The sequence below is a fragment of the Cydia pomonella genome, chromosome 19 (genome assembly GCF_033807575.1).
Source record: "Cydia pomonella isolate Wapato2018A chromosome 19, ilCydPomo1, whole genome shotgun sequence".
NCBI classification, from domain to species: Eukaryota; Metazoa; Arthropoda; class Insecta; order Lepidoptera; family Tortricidae; genus Cydia; species Cydia pomonella.
Genome location: NC_084721.1, coordinates 11825901 through 11851497, shown reverse-complemented (window position 1 = coordinate 11851497; position 25597 = coordinate 11825901). Strand labels below are relative to the sequence as shown.

Here is a 25597-nt window from a genome sequence, read left to right as displayed (position 1 = left end):
AATACAATCGACGCCAACGCACGTGGTGAAAATATGAACTTTCATGTGACGAAATCTTCATAAGCCATCATATCAATAGTTCCACACCCACTAGGGCGGCATCAGCACCACAATTATGCATGAAACGAATTATGGCGCACCCGGCCCGGCCATGGGCCAGCGCGGGCTCTGAGCGTCAATAAAAAACCCTAAAAATGTAAGGTCTGTACTTAACGGCGTTTTAGTAAACGCCGAACGAGTCAGGCATGCACCGAGAGTTTAAGACCACTAAAGCATTCAAATGACACAAAGATTCCAGACTAACAGTAAAATAAAACAGCGTGTTGTCACCAGGTACGGTGGCGCCCGCGCCGCGGCGGGGGCAGCCATCCACTTACATCTGCCAATATTTGCTCAGCGCCCCCTCGCGTTCATATTTCAAATGTGGGGAGACTAAAGACTACAAAATACAAAGTTACGTGCGAGCGGCCGCTTTTACACAGGCACGTATCTCGTATTATTTAAAGAAATTCATGCTTTAAGTTACAATTTTAGAAGTTACATTCGGTAATATCGGTTTAAAGATAACTCGAGTAAATTTCCTAACTGATGCTGCAATAGCCATAGTTAAGAATGTTGTATTGTTCTATTTTGGAAGCTGACTTGTGTTAACTATTAATAAAATGAATTAGCAAAACATCATGACATTCAGTCGGTTTTGTATGTATGTATGTATGCGATTCATTCTGATGTAACACTAGCTTTCAAACATAATATTACGCATCATCATTCGCTTGCCCTTATCCCATTCATTTGGGGTCGGCGCAGCATGTCTTTTTCTTCCATATCTTTCTGTCACCCGTCATCTCATCATTCACTCGCGTTCGTTTCATGTCATCTCTCACACAATCCATCCACCTTTTTCTAGGTTTTCCTCTCCCGTTCCATCCCTCCACATTCATTCGTAATACCTTTCTCGTCACATGACTTTCATCCCTCCGCATCACATGCCCATACCACGCTAGGCGATTCGCTCTTACTTTATCTATTATGGGTGCAACTTTCAGGCTTCCTCTTATATACTCATTCCTTATCCTATCCATTCTTGTCACACCACACATCCATCTTAACATTCTCATTTCCGCTACGTGCAATCTCTTTTCATCCGTCACTTTTAGGGCCCAACACTCTGATCCATACATGACGACAGGTCTTATGATGGCTTTATAAATTTTACCCTTCAGTCGGAGGGGCATCCGGGCGTCACAAATTGTTCCCGTGACCTGTCGCCATTTCATCCAACCTGTGCTAATCCGGTTTTTCACGTCACGGTCAATATCGCCATCGCACTAATAACAACGCCTAATATTGCACCATTGCGTAACATAATATTACGCAATGGTGCAATATTAGGCAAATAGGCCCAGAAATGCGAATGGCAATGCTTATCTATGTAGGTCGCTGCATTCGGGACCCATTGATTGACTTTACACTAGCTTACAAAACCAGGTCATAGCCAAGATTACAATCGTTTTCAACAAACTTCAATCGAAAAGTAGAAATATATCGGGATGTTGCATCTGTGCAACGAAATGTCACGTGATAATTTCCATACATTATTTACTACTGAGGTTATTAATTAAGACAAAAGTGGAAGACCCGCACATAATCGTCTTTCCATACAAACGTAGTCCTCATTTTCCTCTCTGGATGTTAACATGAAAATATTTTGACACAATTTGTTGTATATCATTAAATCAACCACAGCTATGTGTAGGGGACTTTTGATTTTTTTCGTATTTTAAATTATTATACAAGTTAGGAGTCTACCTATGATATATACACCAAATTATGTAAAAATATCTTCCATAATGTCAATATCCAGAGAAAAATAGAGACTACATTTGTACGGAGAAGAGGCCGTCCCCTTTCTTCTTAATTGTGACTTAGCTAGTTCCCTAATGCTACGCGACGGTGTGATAGTAGGCCTCATAGGCCCGGTGAGTGCGAATGCCCCCGCTTAGTTAAATCGATGCGTTCTGGGCCCGCTGATTTTATAATCGCGTGCAAGCGTGCAGAAGGAATACCTACGCACAAGTACAAACATTTGGTATTCTCGACTGGTACCAATATTATGCGTGGTGCGAATTTTCAGTAATTTTTTTTGTAATGTAAATCAAATTAAACTTCAACAAGAAACTCTTCGGTTGATCAAAGTTTAAATATTAAATGGTCCTAATATCTTAAATATTAGCGCGCCTATGATGGTAGAATTGATCGATTGGTGAAAACACAAACTCTTTTGTTTTACCTATAAGTAGTTTTCTGACATCATAGGGGCCTACACAGCAACGAAGTTCTAGTAAACCCTAATTCTCAGATTAAACCCTCATCGGCATAAAAAAGTATTCCTTTTCCATTAACCTATGTATTATGTGATAAATTAGTTATATGCACAAATATGTAATTGTCCTCTCCACTGGAGTAAAAACTTTTGTCATAAAATCCGTTTTATCTCATGATGATAGACATTTTACATAACTAACCATGATATAAGTAAGAACAAATGTAAAAATAACAATAATTGAAATGGCAAAACTAATTTCCCAAACTGATTTTGTATACCTACATTAGGATTTAAAAAAAAACTTGATTGGGGTTATAATAATACTAGCATGAAAAACACAGTTTTATTTTCTTTGTCTATCGTCCACTGACAAGCGACTCTTGCCAAAATATACTTTTCCACCTTTACGAAACCACCGCATCTTCCATAGAATTCAAATTGCGAACGCTATATTTTTAAACCCCACTCGACGAAGGCCTACGCTAAACAGCCAGTGCATAAACACTTTTTTCATCGTTTATTTTTACCTCAATCGGGCACTATTAAGGTCTATTTGTCGACTTGGGTGGTCGAGGGCCCTTCACACTTCGGAACGTCACTTTCATGGTGAATATGGTTTTTGTGGCGCGAAACGCCTACGGGTGATAAACCTGAGGTATTTGTGTTTCACTTGTCACGCCATTTTTTAAACGCAGTTTGATTTGAGGTTTAATATTAAGATTGGGCACGTTTAGTCTTAACCTGGATAAAGTAAAATGTTGCAACTCATTCTTCCTAATATATTTTGTTTTTAGAATATTAATAAAATATAACGTACATTAGAACATCAAAAGTTTGATAGAATACTATTCATTAAAATTGCCAATCAGATGTTTTGCCGATTAGAAAAATATTAATTAAATTATTCTTTTTTTTTATTTTTGTGATACTAATCAACTGACTTCGCCCAAATCTTCGTAGTCAAATGGATGTAATTTATCATAGCAAGCATTATATTATATTATAAATATGTACATAAACAATACAAAATGTACATAAACGCCATCTATCGGATTGTCAGTGAACTTGAATGACACTTGAGGTGACGACCAAAGCTACAACGGGGACAACCGCACGAGCGCGCCGTACTTTCGTAGCGTACATATCGTCTTGATCGTATATAAGAATGCCACGAGATGGCGCTATAGTCAAGAAATAAAACGGGACATACTAACCTTGATTTCTTCAAGAGTTTTCTCACTTAACTTCGTTTCCGGTGACGCCAATCCGTTCTGAAACAAATATGGATATAAAAAACTTCAATTAAATCAAATAACAATTCCGCTTATTAATATGATTAACTTAATACATCATTTTACACAAGCAGTCAGTTTCTCGTATAAGTCTGAAATAAGATTCAACACTTACCTATAAACTGCCGAAAAATATGGGCGTCAATTTGTTAATAGCAAAAACTACATACGTGCGTGAATATGTCTTTTATTGCTATTAACAAATATATCAATTCCTTTGCCAAATTTTTAGGGGTTGCAACAGATTGAGGGGTTTTAACGCAACGGTGACTAAGGTTGCCAAAGCTCAACCGGGGGGTGGGGTGTCAAGGTCTGCAACGCGCATGTAACTCCTCTAGAGTTGCATAGGCTACGGAGACTGCTTACCATCAGGCGGGCCGTATGCTTGTTTGCCACCGACGTAGTATTAAAAAAAACTATATTTTTTTTTTTTATTACATTAATACTGAAGAATGCAGTCTTCGGGAGCTCCTCGTTCATTGCCGGGAAGTGTAAATATAAGGGCCTGCCAAGGCTGTGGATGCCTATTACGTAAACCACGGCTGCCAGTTCCAGTTGCCAAAGTTTGTGACTCCCTCTCCCCTTGACACTACATGTCACATTTTTCGATGTAAGTTTTCAATTTAGACCAGTAGCAGACCCTACGTGTAAGGGAGCGTGCGTGAGCTATAGCGGGCAGCGCCACTGGCGTGAAGCGTCAATGTCAACTTGTCAAGTTTAAGTTTACAATTTAGGTCACAAGATGGTAGGCCCTAGACACGTAAATTCCCTTAGAGTAATTTTCATCTTACTTCAGTATGAGATTCTTCAAAAAAGGAGTGTACAGATTTTTAAAGGGTCGGCAACGAGCATGTAAGATCTCTGGAGTTGCAGGCCTCCATAGGCTACGGTGACTGCTTACCATCAGGCGGGCCGTGTGCTTGTTTGCCACCGTCGTTGTATAAACAAAAACTTATCATTAAGTTTTTTAACGAGTTACTGTTGTCATAGTTAATAGCGTCAGTCAGTAATGTGTATTATAGCTTTATTCTCTGACTGTACCCAATACACCAAACCAATTGATTATTACAGATCGCATGCTGGCCGTTCAGGCTCGGCTGCGCGTGCGATGCGATAAGTGCGTATTTACATACTCGGCCGTGCACTCTATCCACAGACTACCGCCAACAGACTCCCCCAAGGCCCTCCGTCTTGTACAACTCAATGGAAATCCCTATCTTTAGTATATAGCGAAAGCTTGTCATTGGTCCAAAATGAGTCGGTCTGTCAACACGTTAACAGATATGCTCCTTTTGGACCAATCGAATCGCACTTATATAAAATCACTGACTGCGATTAGCTGGTTGCCTGCGATGCTTCATGAGCACTCAAGGGCGTAGGCAGGTATAGGCAGGGGGGGGCAAAATTTTACATACAATGTATCCCCCTCTGCGGCGTCTGCGTGCCCCCCCCCCCCTAGGCCTCCGTCGATATCAATATAATCCCCTCCCCCCTAGTTCACTGGCTGGCTACGCTCTTGTGAGCGCTTCTGCTTCAAAACTCAAATGACTAATTTATGACATTCCATCGAACCCTGCATTCCATCTTCTAAACCAAATCATAGAGAAATAAGAAGTAATAGAGTGCTCACTGATGTATGGACATCAGTTTTGGTACCAAAATGATTATTATATTCGCAGTCGACATCTAGCATCAAGTAGCGGAACTCTCAGTACTGCTACTCGACAATAGATATCACGGCAAACAAAAAGTCTAATGCTCAACGAACTCTATGCTGATGTCGACTGCGTATATAATAAGCATTTTGGTACCAAAACTGATGTATAGAGTGGGCGCTCTATTACTTCTTATTTATCTATGTCCAAATATATAGTTCATAGCCGTGGCGGCGCCCTGGCGGGCACGGGACATATAAGTTATCTGACAGTTGTCAGCGGCCGAATAGTATGAAGATGTCAGCCCATAAAGGTTTCTTATTTTTTCACAACTTGCTTTGTGGTCGCGTGCATTTCCCCCACAATGCACTTTTCACATAGCCAAAACTGTATTTTGTGTATTCCATTTTGCGAATAGATCGAGGAGCAGATGGTTAGTGGGTTGGAGCAATTATGTATCGTATTTGAGAATTCTTTTCCTGGTTACAGTTGGAGAAGCAAATAAAGTTGGTTTAGATGGTGTTAAGAGTGAACAAGTGTGTCTGCAGCCAGTTAGCGATTTTTATGCGCTAGTCTTTACATCCCGTACTGCCACTGCATCTACCCAGGCTTGGTAACACTCTTGCTTTCGGCGAGAGGCCTTTTTGCAGGAATGACCAAACCAGGGTTGGGATTTGCCACCGACAGGAACCACAGAGGACGGAATGAAAAGCTCCATTCCCTGCAGCACCACGTCAGCAACAGAATCAGCAACGACGTTGGGATCATCCGGCGTGAAGCAAACCTGCCTCCAAGGGTAGGTCCAATCTGCTGACCTATAGTGCCACACACGGCGGCTACAAGCAACTCGCCGACGCGGCGGGCACGCGAGTGGCACCGTACTCCGGATCAGGCAGTGATCCGAAGAACCGAGTGGGGCTTCAACGGATACACGATAGTCAGCTGGATGAGAGGTCAGCAGAAGGTCCAACAGGGAAGGTTCGTGGCTTTCCACATCTGGGATTCGCGTAGGCGCACTAACCAATTGTGTCAGGCCATATGCCAGAGCAAAGTTATATACAGATCTACCCGCATGATAAGTCTTGCTTGAACCAAGCCATTCAGCGTTGTGGGCGTTAAAATCGCCAAGTATAAGGAAACACAGATCCATTCACAGCCGCCACAGCCGAAAGGCGAAAACGGCCACTCATAACCCCCCTTCCAGGGAGGTATCGAATGAATGATGCATCGTTTCAGTCCCTCACGGTTCACGTTTAATTAATACATATTTGTAATCTGCACTATTAAGTATAACAGAGTATCAGAATACATCTACTTACCAAGTTTCAACAGTATAGTTCTTATAGTTACGGATTAAAGTAGCTGTGACATACGGACGGACGGACAGACAGACAGACAGACAGACATGACGAATTCATAAGGGTTCCGTTTTTTGCCATTCGGCTACGGAACCCTAAAAATAGAAGAGCCGTTGCGGGGTGATCACAAGTCTATACCTATGCTTCGTCTAAGTAATAGTTAAGTAAGTGGTCTGTGACTATTCCTTACCGATGTATGTAATGGACTACTTAGTTAGTGGTTTTACCGTACGAGGAATCTTGTTACTGACAGATAGTTTATGTGCGTTTGTTTTTTCTATAATTAAGATGTCATTAAAAAGTAAGATTGACAGGAGGTAAGTTCAAACTAGTTTTAAAACACTTAAAGTGAGCGGTAGGAGTCTCTGATTGGCTAAGGTATATGAACTTAAAAAGATGTCATATATGTACTAAAGAAAAAGTAACCAAACCCTCCAGTGGTGGAGAGCGGATTCGAACATCTTAAGCTTATGGGGCTGACGCCCTGGACCTCTGGGCTACCCCGTCACGGCGGTACCCGTCCCAATTCACAAAAGTTGTATTTCACAAAAGCTGGCTTAGACGTTCAAAATTACCTCCACGCGCTCTTTTTCTCTTAACAATAGTATTCAGTTCACTTTGAACAGCTCGCCCGTTTAGCAATTTCTTCTGCTGACTGTGCATACAGCTGTTCAGTATACATATAGCGAAGTGTCGAATTTTCAAGTCAAGAGACAGTGGCCGTGGATACTTATTGAATTTCTTTTTCATGTTCTTAGAAAAACCAGTCTGCAGTATCATGGTCGCATTTTTATCACCTGTCACTATGCCCGTCACTTTCGCAGTTACATACTTGTTAAATCGTGACAGGCATGGTGACAAATGGTAAAGAGCCGACCATACTAGCAATACTGGCCCTGTTCTCTGTTTAAAGAAAACAAAGAAAGTCCATCATATACGAGTATATACTATAAAATAATCACCTTGTTCGTCAACGGTATAAAAGATATACAAAATATTCCCTAATTTAAATAAGTCAATTGCCTATAAATATATCATAGATTAGCTAATATACTTAGTTAGGTCATAAATTCTGTCACAAAGGATTTGAATGATAAAATATAGCCATTTCAAAGCTTGTTTTGTACATATCAAAATGTAATATAATTTGGTTTTAAATTTAGGTCGCGATTTCATTTACCATTTATTTACTTTAGGATTGTCGTTAGACGCGAATACGCGGCTGGATTGTGAAAAATTATACTTCAGAAACGGGACTAAAAATCAGTGTCACATTAATAAATAGTTACAATTGTTTATTTGTATGAAACTAATTTATTTGTCCGACAAGTCTGTAGCAGCATTTAGTTCTCGGACAAGTCTTTACTTTAGATAATACACTTCAAACTGGGGGTACTTTTAGTAGCACGCTTAGATTTTAATCCTATACAAGTTTTTGTACAACATGTGCAGTAGCAATAATGTCAGGCCAATTCACATGAAATATAATATGTACATCAAAATAAAGATAAAATTCTGCGCTTTTGCGTTATGCAAGATTCAAGCACATTAAACAGAAAAATAAACATAGATTTTTGACGTATGTTTTAATTACTTTTTCCGAATATTACCTAGAATTATGCAAATATGCGGCAGCAAATTACGTAAAATTATTTTGTAAATTATTCACCATTAAATAAGTTATTTAACGATATGCATAAATACTAAGGTACCCGTTACTTCTATCAATAAAAACCTTTGTGACAGAACTTATGGCCTGACTACGTAGATTAAGTTATCACGGTGTATTACGGAAGGCCAGGTCTGTTATCAGGCAAACATAATACTTATCAGCATTACTGATAACTGATAGATGACAAGATATAGAGCCTAAAGTTATCTTGGTGCAACCGCCAAAGATATTGAAATACTTACTTAAGTATGTGAAAAAGTTATCATTTATGGGACAGGATATGATTATGGTTGACCGTAACAGCAGAAGAAATTCATCCATGGTACGAGGGGCTCTAGCTCTAGACTTACAACTTGTTGTGCCCGCTCGGTCTTTAAAAAGAGCGCGCCGATCTCGGTCAATCGGTCAAAGGAACTAGTTGGCTCTTTTAGTTCCTTTAGTTACTTTAGTTCAGGAGCAAATCTCAATCAAATAATGCATTTATAGTTCGTTTTTTTTGGAATTAGAATAAAGGTAAACAATCTTGACTGTCTTTTTAATGAAAATGATTGAAAACCGCTTCAAACAATAGTAGTTTATATGACTGCTACATAATAAAAGGCATTAAAATACACGAGTGTTTTAATGCCTAATTATGTACAGTTACATACACTATTTTATCTACACACATATTATAAACTTTCTATGATATATTCACTAACCCAAATTACAGCCAACGTTGGGGCATCGTTGCTCTCTTGGCGGAGCTCGCGGATATGTGGTGGCATCACCGGAATATTTTTATCGCTCATTTTACACGAAACTTTTCCTATAGTTACTTTAAAAACAACAACATATATTAATTTTATACTTAAAAGATAAACTGTACGTCAAATGGCGGTAAATGAAAACTTTTTCACGCATGTCACACATTCGTAGTTTTTTTTTCAATTCAGAGACAAACATAGTCCGACAGACCATGTCCGGGGCCTATATCCGTATCATTCGAACAAACTAACAGGCGAGATATGTATGTCAAAATTGTATGAAATTGACATTTCATTTCGAACAAAATGGCATCTCGACTGATATTACATACTGATATTATTCTCGAGGGTATACAGTATGGGGTTCTTCAAAAAAGGAGTGTACAGGTTTTTAAAGGGTCGGCATCGCGCATGTAACACCTCTGGAGTTGCAGGCCTCCATAGGCTACGGTGACTGCTTACCATCAGGCAGGCCGTATGCTTGTTTGCCACCGACGTGGTATTATAAAAAATATTAGAATAGAGGTCAAATCGAATTGCTTTTTTTTCAGAGATGTTCCAAATTTGAAGTCATAAACAAATCGATTTTGATGTAGTTATGAAGCAAATACATCATCACAGATAAGAAATTTGTTGTAACAAAACAGTTTATCGTAATGTTGGCCATTATTTAAGGCATCATAGAGGGCTTATGATATGTGTGTAGATAAATTAGTTTATGTTACAATTGAAGGCAAAATAATGTAAATAATTGTATATATGTAATTTATAATTGATACATATTTGCTGTAACTTATTTTTCAAAAGTGATTTTTAATATAAAAGACAGGTCAAAATCGGTTACCTTCTTCCTAATGCTATGAAAACTATAGGGCGAGAGGCTGTTTGCGTGATTGTACACACTTTGAATTTGTTTGTTTGTTTGAATACTTCCATAATATTGAGTATCCGTGATTAACCAGCAAATCCAGCAAATGTTGTTATAATGTTTTAATTCACTTGACGATGATACTGTTGTAATTTTTCCGGGATTATTTAGTTTAATATCTCAAGCAATAACAATATAATTTCTTTTCCTTGCAATAGTCTTAGTAAAAACAAACTCTCTAAACAAAAAGTGGCGATTAGTCTAGAAATACCACATAACCCGCTTTCCCCATAGAGACTGGGCAAGTGCTACCTGGTTTGCCGGTTTTCTCTGCGAAATGTATGAGAGCATTACAATGTTTTTTTTATTACAGCATTTCCTGATTCATATATTTTGTAGACTTTAGCTGCTCTATATATTGGTAATAGCAGTTAATCTTGGTATTATTTAGTAACCTATACTGGTTCCCAAACTTTTTTGTGAGGGACCCCTGTAGGCATTAATTTTTCTTTTACGAAACTCCTGGAACACTTGGACGTAATTTAGGGAAAAGCATCAAACCCACAAAGTTCTGTCAATAAAATTTTAACTTCATGTCAAACGAAAAAGGCATTAATTTCAACGACAAGTTTTTGAAGGTGGGTCCTTTTCATTTAACTACGTCCACTTATTGAAGTGTTTGTAGTCTCTTATTTTTGATACTAAATGTTCGTTTACCTTTGATATTAATTTGATCAAAGTAAATGATGACATGACGGGTGACAAATAGAAAAACATACTTATAGGTACACTCGTAAGAACAATTAATTTCCGTTATTTACTTGGTTAGTTTTCTGGCATACATTTGTGGTTTAAAAATAACCCTAATATTTGTGCATATCTGTCTGTGTATTATCCAGACGTCTCTTAAGGTCAAGAGCAGACGATTCAACGGATGTCGTCCTGTCGTTTAAATAATGTTTACTTTTAAGTTTATGAAATGTAGACCTATGTATGTCTATAAGGTATTTGTAATATGAACCGATTTAAAAAAAAAGTAAATATAAAGAAATAAATTTCTTACAATATTTTTTACCTTAACAAATCAAACCTGGCTGCGAAAGTAAACAAATGATATCTGAGTTGTCTGAGGCTAAGTCCCGTTTACAAATAATTGGATCGGTTCACCTTCACTGGACAGGTCGTCGACCGTTACATGATACGACCGTTTTGGCCTGGCGCCAGAATTCGCCAGATTATCCAGACGGTCGACCACCGGACAATTCGGGAAGCTGTGCTAATTAAAAGGTAATGGACATTGCCGCAATGTAAAATGCAAAGCAATAGTATAGGAATTGTGTATACTAAGGAATACATTAAACAAAATTCCCTCTGGCTTGCTTATTTTAGAAAATATCTAGAGTTGTTTTACGTTTTCATTTGGAATTGGAATTCCAAACGAAATACATAATAAATGATCTACTAGTTGTATAATGATACTATTGATATTAGTAAACTCTTATAATCTTAATAGGTCTTTATAGACTTTATATTTGGAGGTGAACTTACCAAAATAAACTCGCAAAACAATAACAATACTTCGTTACCTTAACGTCGGCGAAATTTAATAGATACCTATGTATGGAAGTATGCAAGCCAGCAGGTAACTGAAAGCACTGACGATCGAACAGCGAGACTTGGCATGGAAGGAGTCTATCTCTAGCGTAGACTGTCATGACCTAATGATGATGCTCTACGTGTTAATTCTTACTTAGTCCCGAGGAGTCTTGGCTCAGCTGGTCACGTGAACGTCTACTAAACTTTACATTCATTACCATTATAGACTTCTGTTCATACCCGTACATATATCCCTCTACATAATCGTGGCACGCACTAGCACGTATAGTGCTTCCTTTTGTTAAGTTATATATCCAATGGTGAATTTCAGATCAGCAGCTCATATGACCGGGATGAGCGCCTAATATAGCTTTTACAAAGTTCATACATACATCTCTCTCCAGCAACATGGCACGGACTCGCGCATATAGGGCCTCTTCCCGTATCCGCGCGGAGTCGCGGATCTCGCGGACTAGGTCGGTCACGAAGCCAGGCGAGTATTGACCGCCTACTAGACCTGGAAAAGAATGAATGAATTCATGTTACAATGTTTTGAAGTTGAACAGACAAACATGTTTTTCAAGTCTCAACAATAATGCTATAGACAGCATATGTAGGTAATTCTTGAAAATTTACAGAAGTGTTAATACAACATCGTTTATTTTGTAGCAGTATCAGTATACCCAGGTACTGATTAATTAAATAGTAATATGAACCTTAATGATCATCCCTCTAAAATGTGTCTTTAATTATGTATTACCAATTCCTTTAATTCAAGTACGGTGCACAGAAGCTGCTCCAATATTTTCGACGTCTGTATATTTTGTTAGCAAAATGATCATATTTTTTGCATTCACTCTTATTAATAGATTCTAGTCGAATCCCAGCCAACTATCTTTACATTTTTACTTTTCTTACGCAATTGCAGTTTAAAACAGAAGCTATCAGCCTAGGTCACGAACGAAGCGCACGCGATACGAAGCTGATGGATAAGTAATTTAGAAGAAGACAAGCCCATGTTTAGTGTTTATCTGCCAGTGTTAACCAAAACGTTAATGCAATTTACCATTAACCATTACAAATTGAACCGTAAACTCTAACCGTCCGTTACGGTTTACGATTCGATTTGTAATGTGTAATGGTCAATTTCAATTAACGTTTGGCCAACTCTGTCATCTGCAACTGCAGAAACAGCAGCCATCTGCCTAGGCAAGGAGATTACTGGTGCGCGTGAGATTCCTAATGATACGACTCAAGGTCGTATCAAAAAAGATCAAAACTTCGTAAGCTATTTTGTTATTAAAAAAAACCTTTTCATTTTATTATAAATTAATATACTTGGCTATTCAGCGTGGCAATGCAGCTAGCATTTATGGGCCAGGCAGGGAGCAGAAAAAAAAAAAAAAAAAAAAAAAAAAAAAAAAAAAAAAAAAAAAAAAAAAAAAAAAAAAAAAAAAAAAAAGGGAGCAGTTCCGGGCTTAATTGTTAGATTTGCATTTTTTTGACAAAGCATGTTGTAGATACTATTTTTGCGTGTAGCAACAATGACGAAGCCTGCGCTGTGGATTGATGTTGTGATTTAAATTATAAATTATGGAGATGCCATGGCAGGTACATTAAAAAAACACTCGGTGATTTCCTTGGTTTGAAATTCAGAAAACTAATGCACGAGCCAATGCAAAAATAATCTTGACTTCCTAATTGGAAAAAATTGCGGTAGAAACAGCATGTCAGACAGTAACTTTCTCACGGATGTATGATCAACAGGAGATATAATTTTCACATAATAGAGAAAGATAAAAGATCATGCATTACCCCAGATAAACATAATTTAAGTTGCGAGAATGGAATAAATATAATTGAATAGTAATTTTTAAAGTGTTTCTTACTTTCATTACAGAAAGGTAATAAACATTAATTAAATTTCAACTACTTACCACTTACTAACTGTTTTTGATATGGTTATGTAAGCTGAAGCCATAAGAATGGACATAGTCGACTTTATTCCGGAAATAAACCTCCAAGGAAATGATACTCGTACATAAATGAAAAATCCGAAAAATTTACAGTTCCTATTTTTGAGGATCTATGATCTAACCGTCAGCTCTGCTGTGCCAGTTTTAACCAAAACGGTAATTAAGGGAGATCAATTTTCTTTTAAAACGAAACAGTGAATATAAGACTCGGCTAGAACATTTATGTTTTTAATCACACCAACTAAAAACGCTCCTTTTTTTCAAAGTCGATTTAAAATAACAGCTAAGTAGATGCGTAATCCTTTAACATTCTACGTTCATCAATTGGATAATTTAAACACCAACACGCCATTATATGCGTGACATGCATCTTAATTTTTTTGTAAATACCAGTTTCTTTGATTGAATACTCTTTTGCAATATAAATTGTTATTTTATTACCTATGTTTTCTTCATAGTAGCATATAGATTTATTACAAATGGCGCCCAATGTCTATAAAAATATTGAAAATAGAGATAGATTGTTAGTCGTTCAATCTTACTAATAAAAAAAGTAATCCAATTATCCCCAGTTACTGTAATAAAATCTACACCGAGAAATAAAACGAATTGTCTGCCAGTGAAACGAAAACCCATCAAATATATTCTACGTCAAGCAATGCGTAGAAAATTGTTCGGTTTTTATGACGTCTACAAATTTGCTTGCTCAGATAACAATTTTAAGCTTTAAAAATGTAGATTGCCAAAATGGCTCTTTAGAGATCGCTCTAGAGATTAAAGGCCATCTTTTGTTTACCTCTGTCTTTTTTTAACGACCGAGTTTTCGTAAGTATTAAGCCATTTATCACAATTAAAATATTCACATGTCTGTGGAAGCCACGCAACTAAGCCAAATTCATTGAGCATGAACGAACATACAAATACAAACATAGAAATTTAAGTTAAACACGCATACGAACCATATCGCGTGCCATCGATTATGCTATGCAAAATATATCCGAATTTGTGGTAAAATCCAATTTTAGTTTTTTCCGCATGCGACGTCTATTATACACATATTTATATAGGTATGTCGAAGACCCGTTATTCACTAATCCTCACGAACCTTTTACGGACAAGCACGACAATGTTAACGGTTAGACAAAAACGGGGTTATAAATATAAAAAAGGGTTTGAGAACCACTGGTGCTGGTCTAATTGTATGGATGCGATGGTCGGGTTTAGGTCCAATATGGCAAAAGTCGTTAGAATGCGAAATTTTCATATTATTTAACAACTGTTAACTGTCAAATGTTACACAATACATAATTTGCTATTGGGGTAACCATCTGATATGATTCTTAGTTTCTATATAAATGCGTATTGAATTGAATACCTAATGATCGTTGAACAAAGCTCTGCGTAGACGAAAGGACGTAGCATTAGATAAAATGCCTAATCCAAGTGGTTTATGGCTATGATTTATGAGCCCTAAGGGAAATTCAGTCCTAAGAAGGAAATTAATGGGCAACGACGTACCTAATAAAAGCTTTATTATTTTTAATTCGCATCTATGGAACTTATATTTTATTTTTATTAAAATTATATCAACAATAAGAATGTATCTTGTAAAATCAACTGAACCACAAAATAAGTTTTTAACAAAACTTTCATTTTTGGTACAAACTTTTATCACCGACTGTACTATTCTTTCCACAGGCAACTAATACTCATCATGGCAATTCTAAAAACCAAAACTCAATTAGGTTGCGTTGTTTTATCACAGAGTTCCTATGGCCACTTTCTGTCTCATCCGATCAGCTCGATGGTACCATAATATTGCATTGTCACCAGACTTACATATGTATGCATCAGCTTCATTGAAAGTCGGGAAGTGGGTCATGTTTAACTTGCAAGATTGAAAAAAAGTTAGTTACATTACAAAGGAGCATGTCAAGTTAAATAAAAAAATGAAAAAAAAAAGCTAAATAAAAAGCTTATATAAAAGCTTGTAAAAAAAAGAGAAGCAAACAAGTGTAAAATTTATGTTGTTTATTTGAGACCGTGATAGATAGTCACAACAATTTTCTGATTATTTACAAATATTTAAATTTATCTTGTTGCCTAGAACTGGTCTGGTCTAGAATTTAGCTCGTTATCAAACCTGAGACGTTTTTGTACCGCCCACATGCAAAGTAGATATTAAATTAATAATTAATTTAGCATCAGCTTTCTACTTTAATATACCAAGAATAAACTGTGTGTACCTAGTCGAAATGTTATAAATTGTCTGGCAACTTATGATGATAGAGGATGATTATTGATTACCTATATATGTGTGAATGTGAATAATAAATAGTGAGACTAGTGAGAGGTAAATTTATAGGTAATTTAAAGGATTAAGTTGTTGAATTGAATTTTATATTTAAAAAAATCTTCATACAAAAACACAGCCTTTGGTGTACGTTATTGCACCACAAAAGATTTGATCCCCCATTATTAAATTATAATTACAAATGTATATAAATGTTGATTCCCTTGAGTGTCGAAATATACGTTTTACAGTACATATGGTGCTACTTTACCGCACTAGTGCGAAAATTAGCATATTACGTTACTGTGTCGAACATTTAAAGGGCCATATGTACTGTAAAACGTTGTACGATACATGTGCGAATAGGTAATTCGCAACTCGTGTCGATTTAAAACACTCCCTTCGGTCGTGTTTTAATTTATCGCCACTCGTTTCGAATTTCCTATTTTTCGCACTTGTATCGTAATGTACTATTTTTTGGTATTTTTTTTTTTTACAGTTTCAAGGGACTGTACTGTAAACCCGAGATAAAGCCCCCTTATCTGGGGCCCATTTCTCGAACGGTATTAGTCTAATATTATTAGTGTGTTGCCGTGGTAACCCATACGATTTGACAGGGGCCCATTTCTCGAACGGTATTAGATTAATAATATTAGTCCACGAACTGTCAAGTCGTATGGGTTACCATGGCAACACACTAATAATATTAGGCTAATACCGTTCGAGAAATGGGCCCCTGGGGAATGCGTGGAGGTATCGAGTTGAAATTTATTAAAGGGGCTTCACAGACAGATGGACAACAAAGTGATCCTATAAGGATTCCGTTTTTCCTTAAATCTTAGCAATAAGGTTTACGAATTTTCAGTTAACAGTGTGGAAAATAGGTATAGGTAGTTAAAGTTATTTGAGATGAGTATTTGTAACCATATCTGTTCAAATACCGACTTTATTGACTGAAAAAGAAGATTCAAATTGTGATTGGTAACCATACATAACCGATTAGCAACGCTTATTTTGTTTGGTTTCATTGAAATTGCTACGATTTTACTTGCTTTCAATTTCATAAGTTCACGCGTTCTCAAACTTTGTTTAATCGTAAAGCTTTGGAAAGTTCGAACAATAGGTAAATCTAAATAGCAGTGCTTTCTATTCAAAAGAGCTAAGCTAGGTCGGGTCGGCCATAGATTGCTTTTAGTAATTCTGATCACGCTTCGAGATTAGTGCTGTTAATTGCTTTAACAAAAAGAGTATCATAATGTTCATTTGTCTTTTTGTTGCGAGTATCGAGTTTCTATCAATCGATTACTTAGAAATGATTGGGTGTGGATTTTACTGCTTGAGAGATAGCAACGCGGATATTTGACTGAAATATTAAGCTTGCTTTTACTTTAAGGTGATATATGAGTGTCTGTGGTCAGCGGATTTCAAATGAGTCATCTAATATTTGAGAGAGAATTAGATATCTTTAAATATAACTTAAATGGAGCTATTTAATAAAAAATATATTAAACTCTTAAAAATATTTATAGTCAAACGTGTCACATATTGTTTTAAAACCGTATAAGTAAGAAGCCGAGTAAAACCCAAACAAACGTTAATGAATAAAGCTGCGTACGATAATGAAACTTTAGCATGAGAAAATCGCCGTTAATCACCATGAGATTTTTAAAACCACAAACAGTATACATCCATCCACGAACCACTTCGTTGAAAACAAAATATTTGTCGCCGCGTTCAACGATTTAACAGTTGTGCCAAGGTGTGCCAGCCAGACTAGTTGTAAGTGTTGTAACTCAAAAGTGGTTCTACAAATATTTAAACCCAATCTTTGGGATTCAATCCTCCGTAACTAACCCTGAGTAATAAAAGTTCAGTAAGTTGGGACAACGTGTATCAATATTAAAATCACATATTATTCCTGATAAAAGTAAATATATTCGTACTGAACTTAAATAAGAAGTTATAAAGAATTAATAATATAATATTAAACTATTAAGAAACTAATGCGAATCGTAACAAATTTCTGAGATAAAAAATACTCTCGAAATTGGGACATGATCATTAATATATAAAGTTACACATGCATGCATTACAGAAAAAAAATGGAATTGTTATAAGAATAATTCGTTTAATCAAATTAACATAACTTTGCACTCTGTTGAGTTTTATTCCCAAAATAAATTTTTGAAACATCCGTGTTTTCACGTACACTAAATACACTGAATGGTACATATTTTTTGCAATTCATTAAAAGTTTGGATGCAAAGATGCCCCTCTGACCTAGCTATAGCGGTCAAACATGAATCTTGTCAGGCTGTGATTTCTGTACATACGTCGTATTATCCATCCGTCTATATAAATCGATTCTCACCGGCTTGCCTTTTACTACGCTTCAGAAAAAAGGGAAGCCATATTAGCTTCAATTTCCCTGAGAATTTTTGACGCGCCGCCACTGGCATGGCATGCAATGAAGTTATGAACCGACTAATGAAAAGGCTAGGCACAGTAACCTCTTCTTCGATTAATGCCTCTGTTTTTGTGCTAAGATTTATTCACAGTTCACAGCTACCGTCAGTCGTTATGAGCACGCAACGCACACTTTCCATTCATTTTTAGGGTTCCGTAGCCAAATGGCAAAAAACGGAACCCTTATAGATTCGTCATGTCCGTCTGTCTGTCCGATTCTGTCACAGCCACTTTTTTCCGAAACTATAAGAGCTGTACTGTTCAAACTTATTAAGTGGATGTATTCTATGAACCGCATTAAGATTTTCACACAAAAATTGAGAAAAAAAACAATAAATTTTGGGGGTTCCCCATACTTAGAACTGAAACTCAAAAAATCTTTTTTCATCAAACCCATACGTGTGGGGTATCTATGGATAGGTCTTCAAAAATGATATTGAGGTTTCTAATATCATTTTTTTCTAAAATGAATAGTTTGCGCGAGAGACACTTCCAAAGTGGTAAAATGCGTGTCCCCCCCCCCCCGTAACTTCTAAAATAACAGAATGAAAAATCTAAAAAAAATATATGATATACATTGCCATGTAAACTTCCACCGAAAATTGGTTTGAACTAGATCTAGTAAGTAGTTTTTTTTTAATACGTCATAAAATTAAAAAAAAAAATTTTTTTTTCATCATTGTTTGCTTCTCTTCTTTTGCAAGCTTTTATTTAACTTGACATGTTTCTTTGTAATGTAACTAACTTTTTTTTAATCTTGCAAGTTAAACATGACCCCGACTTGTGGAAGTCTGGTGACAATGTAATATTATGGTACCATCGGGCTGATCGGATGAGACAGGAGGTGGCCATAGGAACTCTGTGATAAAACAATGCAGCCTAATTGTGTTTTAGGGCTTCGTAGCCAAATGGCAAATAACTGAACCCTTATGGATCCATCATGTCCGTCTGTCCGTTTATGTCACAGCCACTTTTTTCCGAAACTATACTATTCAAACTTGGTAAGTAGATGTATTCTATGAACCACATTAAGATTTTCACACAAAAAAAGAAAAAAAAAACAATAAATTTTGGGGGTTCCCCATACTTAGAACTGAAACTGAATTTTTTTGTCATCAAACCCATACATGTGGGGTCTTCAAAAATGATATTAAGGTTTCTAATATCATTTTTTTCTAAACTGAATAGTTTGCGCGAGAGAACCTTCCAAAGTGAAAAAAAGTGTGTCCCCCCCCCCCCCCCCTGTAACTTCTAAAATAACAGAATGAAAAATCTTAAAAAAATAAATGATATACATTACGATGCAAACTTCCACCGAAAATTGGTTTGAACGAGATCTAGTGAGTAGTTTTTTTAATACGTCATAAAATTTAAAAAAACAATTTTTTCGTCAAACCCATACGTGTGGGGTATCTATGGATAGGTCTTTAAAATAGTACATTACGATACAAGTGCGAAAAATAGGAAATTCGAAACGAGTGGCGATAAATTAAAACACGACCGAAGGGAGTGTTTTAAATCGACACGAGTTGCGAATTACCTATTCGCACATGTATCGTACAACGTTTTACAGTACATATGGCCCTTTAAATGTTCGACACAGTAACGTAATATGCTACTTCTCGCACTAGTGCTATAAAGTAGCCCCATATGTACTGTAAATGATATTTAGGTTTCTAATATCATTTTTTTCTAAACTGAATAGTTTGCGCGAGAGACACTACCAAAGTGGTAAAATGTGTGTCCAAAGTGGTAAAATGTTGAACGAGATCTAGTAAGTAGTTTTTTGTAATACGTCATAAAGGAACCCTTCATGGGCGAGTCCGACTCGCACTTGGCCGCTTTTTTATCTTTATGTTAAGTCTACATACACACATGTATATTGATAGATAAATTAGTGCATGCAAATAAAGTAGAAATAATATAGAGTTAGTAAAGGGTGGCAAGATAGCTCTTGTTTTATTTTAAATTGATGTCATTAAAATTACACCACCATTACAAATTACACAGAATGAAATTTGACGTTACGAGCCCGTTATACAAGGTGGTACCCCTAGGTAGCATTTGCACACTAGGTTTCATTTGCACCTATGCAAATCTTTGACATTTCGGCATGTCTTAATTTTTCTTTACATTTTTTCATAGCCAGAATTTGACAGCTTCCAAAATCCTGTATTTTTTTCTTTGGCTGTACATATTTAAAACCTTTTGTCCTGTTTGTCAAAATAGCCACTATTTTAGACTTTATACATTAACATCAAGGTCACTTAACATTAGACAATGGCGGTTAAAAAGTTAACGGTATGTTCATACGCGCTTCCTGCCGTAATGTAGGAACTTAATGACACCCTTTTTTGTAGAAGTCAGTTCAAGCGTTACACGCACACTTTATCCACACTTAGCTAAAAATCGTAGTACATTTCGATGCTAGTGCGGAAAGTATGTCATTACTTGACATTTTCGCATGTGTATCGAACGACGTTTTTTAATACAATTGCGAAAAAATAAAAACAACAAATATTTTTTAAGCATGTTCTATCAGACAGAAACAATGGTAAATATAAAACATTGTGCTATTATTACCTAAATATCGTTATTTACGATTATTTGTGTATCGTATATTTAAATTGTATAAAAACAATATCGAATGTTGCCTTTGGAAACTTAAAACATACTTGCAGTAAGAAAAAACGCCTCTTCTTTGGCAGGGGCGTTTCGGCAGCTATGCCGTTCCATTCAGACAATAATAATAATCGGTTTTTCACTATTCAATATTAAAAAATAAACGTGTTATAATGATGAAGGATTTTTATTAGTCTTACATTGACAGTAGGTTTTTATGTTCATTACGACTTTTAAAGGAAACTAACATTCACTCATCAATAAGTAGTCATGAATTGGAAAAGTGAAAAACACTAGTTCGCGAAAACCAACTTTCCGCACGCTAAACAGCTACGTAAAGTAGCACTTTTTGAGCAACTGTATTAAAAACTTTATTGCAATGACATAAACTATGGAGTTAAAAATGTTCATGTTTAGGCCTTCGTGAGTACAGTAGAACCTCGATTATCCTAACTACTTGGGACCGAAACTAGTTTGTATAATACTTTGCCCCACATGTGGATAAAATGCACCTTTGTCATTCGTTTTTGAACAATCTCGCTGGCCTTTACCAGTTGGTGTGGTGAAAAATATGTCGTCATGTCATGCGCGTTTACATTCTACGGGCGTTGTCATGTGTCAAATGTGTAAACTTAGATATCACCAACTATAGCTACACATCTTGTACGATCATAATCAAAAAATAATTAGGTAAAGAAACCGGCTACACAGGATACTTAGGTACTTCAACATCTACCGACCAATTGTGCGTGCATGTTTCGTTTAACGTACCAACTTAAAATAGCAGTTACATCAAGCATTCTAACAGTTACAAAATTCAGTTGGATCAAGTTTATACGTTACGCAAAATGTTAAAATGCGGTAAAAGTTTAATAAGACATACATTCTCTACAGATCTTGCAATAAATCTCATGTTATTTTAGATAATTGCCGATGCCCGCTAGGTAGGTGCGTTGAGTTCAGTCGATCAATCAAATGCCGCAATGTAACGCAAATCGCAAGCAATTATCGGTTAGGTAAGAAGAGGCAGTAGAGGCCTAAAAGGTTATATCCGATGTAGTAATTGTTCTTCTATAAGTATACAAATTTAAATTTCAGGACGATGTTACAAGAGTATTTAAACCAATCTGCTATCTATGATTGATTAGTGACAAACAAAGGTGTAATTTAGTTTGGTGACGCCAATTGGCATTGAACGAAAATACGGGCTCGTCACCGTGTCATTGGCGGTACTTTGGTAGTTGGATGATTGACAACTATTATGGAGGCGGTTTCGTATTTTGGTACCTTTGTGGTAAATAAGTAATCAAAATAATAAATCACCCGTTAGGGCCCTTGCACACCGCGACTTTTTAACGCGCCGTCGTCGACGCGAGTTTGTATTGATACACACGCGATTCGCACGCAAGTCAAACGCACCTTGTAGATCTTTGCACACCCAGAGCGATGCAAACGCGCCGTCGACGACTGTACTGAGATTAAATTAAAATAAAATCAATGTCATTTTTTATTATCGGAATGACCCTCGAGGGTGTGGCAATCTGGCCCGATGAGGCGGTTCTAGTTAGTAGTAAACAGACATACAAATAAAGATCGCAAACAGTCGAAATAAACTGACGGATTAGAACGGCTAGCATGAGTTGCGTTCTCGCGCGCGAATCCATACTTAAAAGTCGTGCTAGATGTATGGAGTTGCGCGCGAGAACGCGACTCATGCTAGCAGGTCAGATTAGAAACCTAGCCAAATCATATGATTATAGCCAAGACGAATTTTAACCTAGGCAAACTGTTGAACTAGCAAAAGTAGCAATTCAGGACCGCGAACGAAAAAGGAAAAGGACCAATAGTAAGCTGTTCAGTCCAGTCTGTTCTTCTTGTGACAAATCTTCACCATTTTAACAATTAAACTAAAACTATGCAACAATGACGACATCAGAAATTGTATGTTTGTCAAGCGCCTCTTGTATTTATGTATGGAATTGAAATAGTTAACGCGCCTACGGTTATAGATACTTAACGGCGATTTCACTGACAGATGACATCAGCTTTGACTTAGGTTTGTCCCATTTGCGATGTTAAATCTTAATAATGTAAAGTTTATTACTCTGTTATAGTGTGATATTTAGATAGTTATTTGTTGATATGGTGTTAAATTAATTTGTAACATTTGCGCTTACTTGTAAAGCATGCTGTGTACACTTGTTTTGGATCTCATGCTAGTTTCTAAGCCATGATATGCAATTGTATGTTTCAGGATATTGGACCATTTCTTTTAAGTGTACCCAATAAGGGTTGAGCTGGAGCGAGGCCAGAAGACGAGCTGAAGATAGGAAGGCGTGGCGCGAGCTTGTGAAGGCCCTTTAGACCTCTGGGGTGCTTTAGGACAACAACAACAACAAGATGTACCCAATAAAGTAAAATAAAAATAAAATAAGATTTAAGCACTGCAACACAACCCTTCGCAATTTCTAACTAAAAAATCAATTTCATCGGATTACTGTTACTCATAATTCGGCACACACGAACATGACATTTAGCGAGTGTAATCTCCAATTCCCCATAACAAGTTGACAACTTGACAGCACGTAGCTAGAACATACACCTACCTATTATAAGTACTGATGTAGTTAATCCATGAAAATTATTGACTTTTGACACAAAACAATAGACAGGCATGGCTGTTGTGTAACTTAAGGCAGATGTCTGACTGGTGGTGATCAAGGACATACGAGTTCTTTCTTCGCAGGCAAGTGGTTTCTCATCGGAAAGTTACTCGCCGGCAGAGAGAGATGAACCGCTAAAGATCAAAAATAGCATTGACTGAGGAATATCAAGTCAAAACTTATCAAGAATCGATGATTTTCGTATGGATTGCTTTAATATAAGCATAATCAGACGAGTAAATAGTAAATTGCTACTCGCTTTTTCACCGTTGGTGAGACAGCTGCTTAACTGCAATAGCAAGACTAGTATGATACAAATCTGACCCCAACGTACGGAGTAGGAGCAATAAAGGTCCCCTGGGTTATCGTATCACTGACATTTGAATAGGTACTTACTTTGAATGTGTGACAAGTTTCAGTTCATAATACGACTATATATACTCTTATTGAGTTCCTATGGTAAATGTAAATAAATAATATCAATGTAACTATTACTCAAAAATAAATATTGAGCTCAGCGTTATCTCAGTCTTATCTATTATTAGTGTTTTGCCCAAATAAAGTTAGGTATAAGACTATAACTTATCTTAAGGCAGTTAGGAAAAAGTTATGCAATTACTGTATATACATCGTAATACAAATTATCTTAGAGCCTCTACTCACCTCACTCTCCAAGTCCTCACCTCACTCCGTGCTCGGCTAAGGGTGCTATATGTGGAATGAATTCAATCGATCGATGAAATGCCACAATGTAACGCAACGCAACGCACGCAACGCAGGTTGACTGGTAGAGAATGCCTCATGGCATTAAGTCCACCTTTTGTACTATAAGGTTTTCTTTTGTGCAATAAAGATTAAATAAATAAATAAATCGCATGCAATTATCGGTAAGGTGAGTACAGGCCCTAATAGCAACCTATTCAGATTCTTACCATTATTGCCACCAATACTGGAACTCGATCCTTTCTGCCAGATACTGTGTTGTGTTCGTAGGCTATTTAGTTCCGCTGAAACAATCAGAATCAGTTATAATAAATTCTAATAGCGTTTTCCCGTTGTGTCAAACTAGCCAAGATCTCGTATTTTAGTCACTCGCGCGACATGTTTCGGAGCGCATAGATCTTTATTTTCAAGCACTAACAGTGCATCACTGTGCATCAGTAGTGGTTATGACAGCTTAAAGTTACTATGACTCACGACAGTTTAAATTCGATTAGCCAGAGGGTCTATTCGAACATTACTAATTGGTCTTCTTATCTCATTTCAATAATACTCGCAAATATTTCGAATAGGTAGTGGTTGCCGCATAAGCGATTTTATCTTGCCTTGTTGAAATTAGTTCGGTTTTGATACAATGTTTTCCTTCACATAAAGTTCACATGACATTTTCTACATAAAGCTCCGGCTCATTGGTAACATTAGGGATTCAAACCACGATCTCAAGAATGAAAATGGTAAGGTGAGACTGATCCACATGGCTACCGCTGCTTCTGCAACTATAACTTGTGGCAGTAGTGGCTCTGTGAGCTGTAGAGGTCGCGAGCATAACAAAAAAAAAAATATCGAAACTCCTCCAAATATTTCACGAGTATCGGCTGAGAATTGCGATCTGTATCTGTATAGACGAATATCCGGACAAATGCAGAAAATAGGAAATTCGCAATAAGTGGTGATAAATTAAACACGAACGAAGGGAGTGTTTTAAATCGACACGAGTTGCGAATTACCTATTCGACGTGTATCGTACAACGTTTTACAGTACATAATGGCTCTTTAAAGTTTCAACATAAGCATGGAAAGTACTCATTCCCGCACGCGTGCGGGAAAGTAGCACCATATGTACTGTAAAAGCATTTTTATAACTCGGTCAACAAATATGGCAGTTTAATTTTATATAATATAAACTGTAAAATTTACTCAATTATGCTTGTTGTTTAGTCGTCTTATCTTTACAATTAAATATGTTGTTGTATAATTTTATGGTGGGTTTGTTTATTGTAAGTAGGTAGGTATTCAAAGATTTTTAGTATACGAGTATTCAGATAATTCTGCAAAGTAATTTAA

At 36.7% G+C, this 25597-nt stretch overlaps 1 protein-coding gene across 2 annotated transcripts in view; it reads right to left on the bottom strand.

Annotated features, from left to right (window-relative positions):
* Positions 1-25597, bottom strand: part of LOC133528185 (uncharacterized) — a 40423-nt gene that overhangs the window by 10884 nt on the left and 3942 nt on the right. For both annotated transcript variants that reach the window (XM_061865449.1, XM_061865450.1), the window contains exons 2-4: positions 24466-24540; positions 11906-12030; positions 3541-3597 (exon numbers count right to left, since the gene is read on the bottom strand). In XM_061865449.1, coding sequence (XP_061721433.1) covers positions 3541-3597; positions 11906-12030; positions 24466-24540 — 257 coding nt within the window. The remainder of the gene's footprint in view (positions 1-3540; positions 3598-11905; positions 12031-24465; positions 24541-25597) is intronic.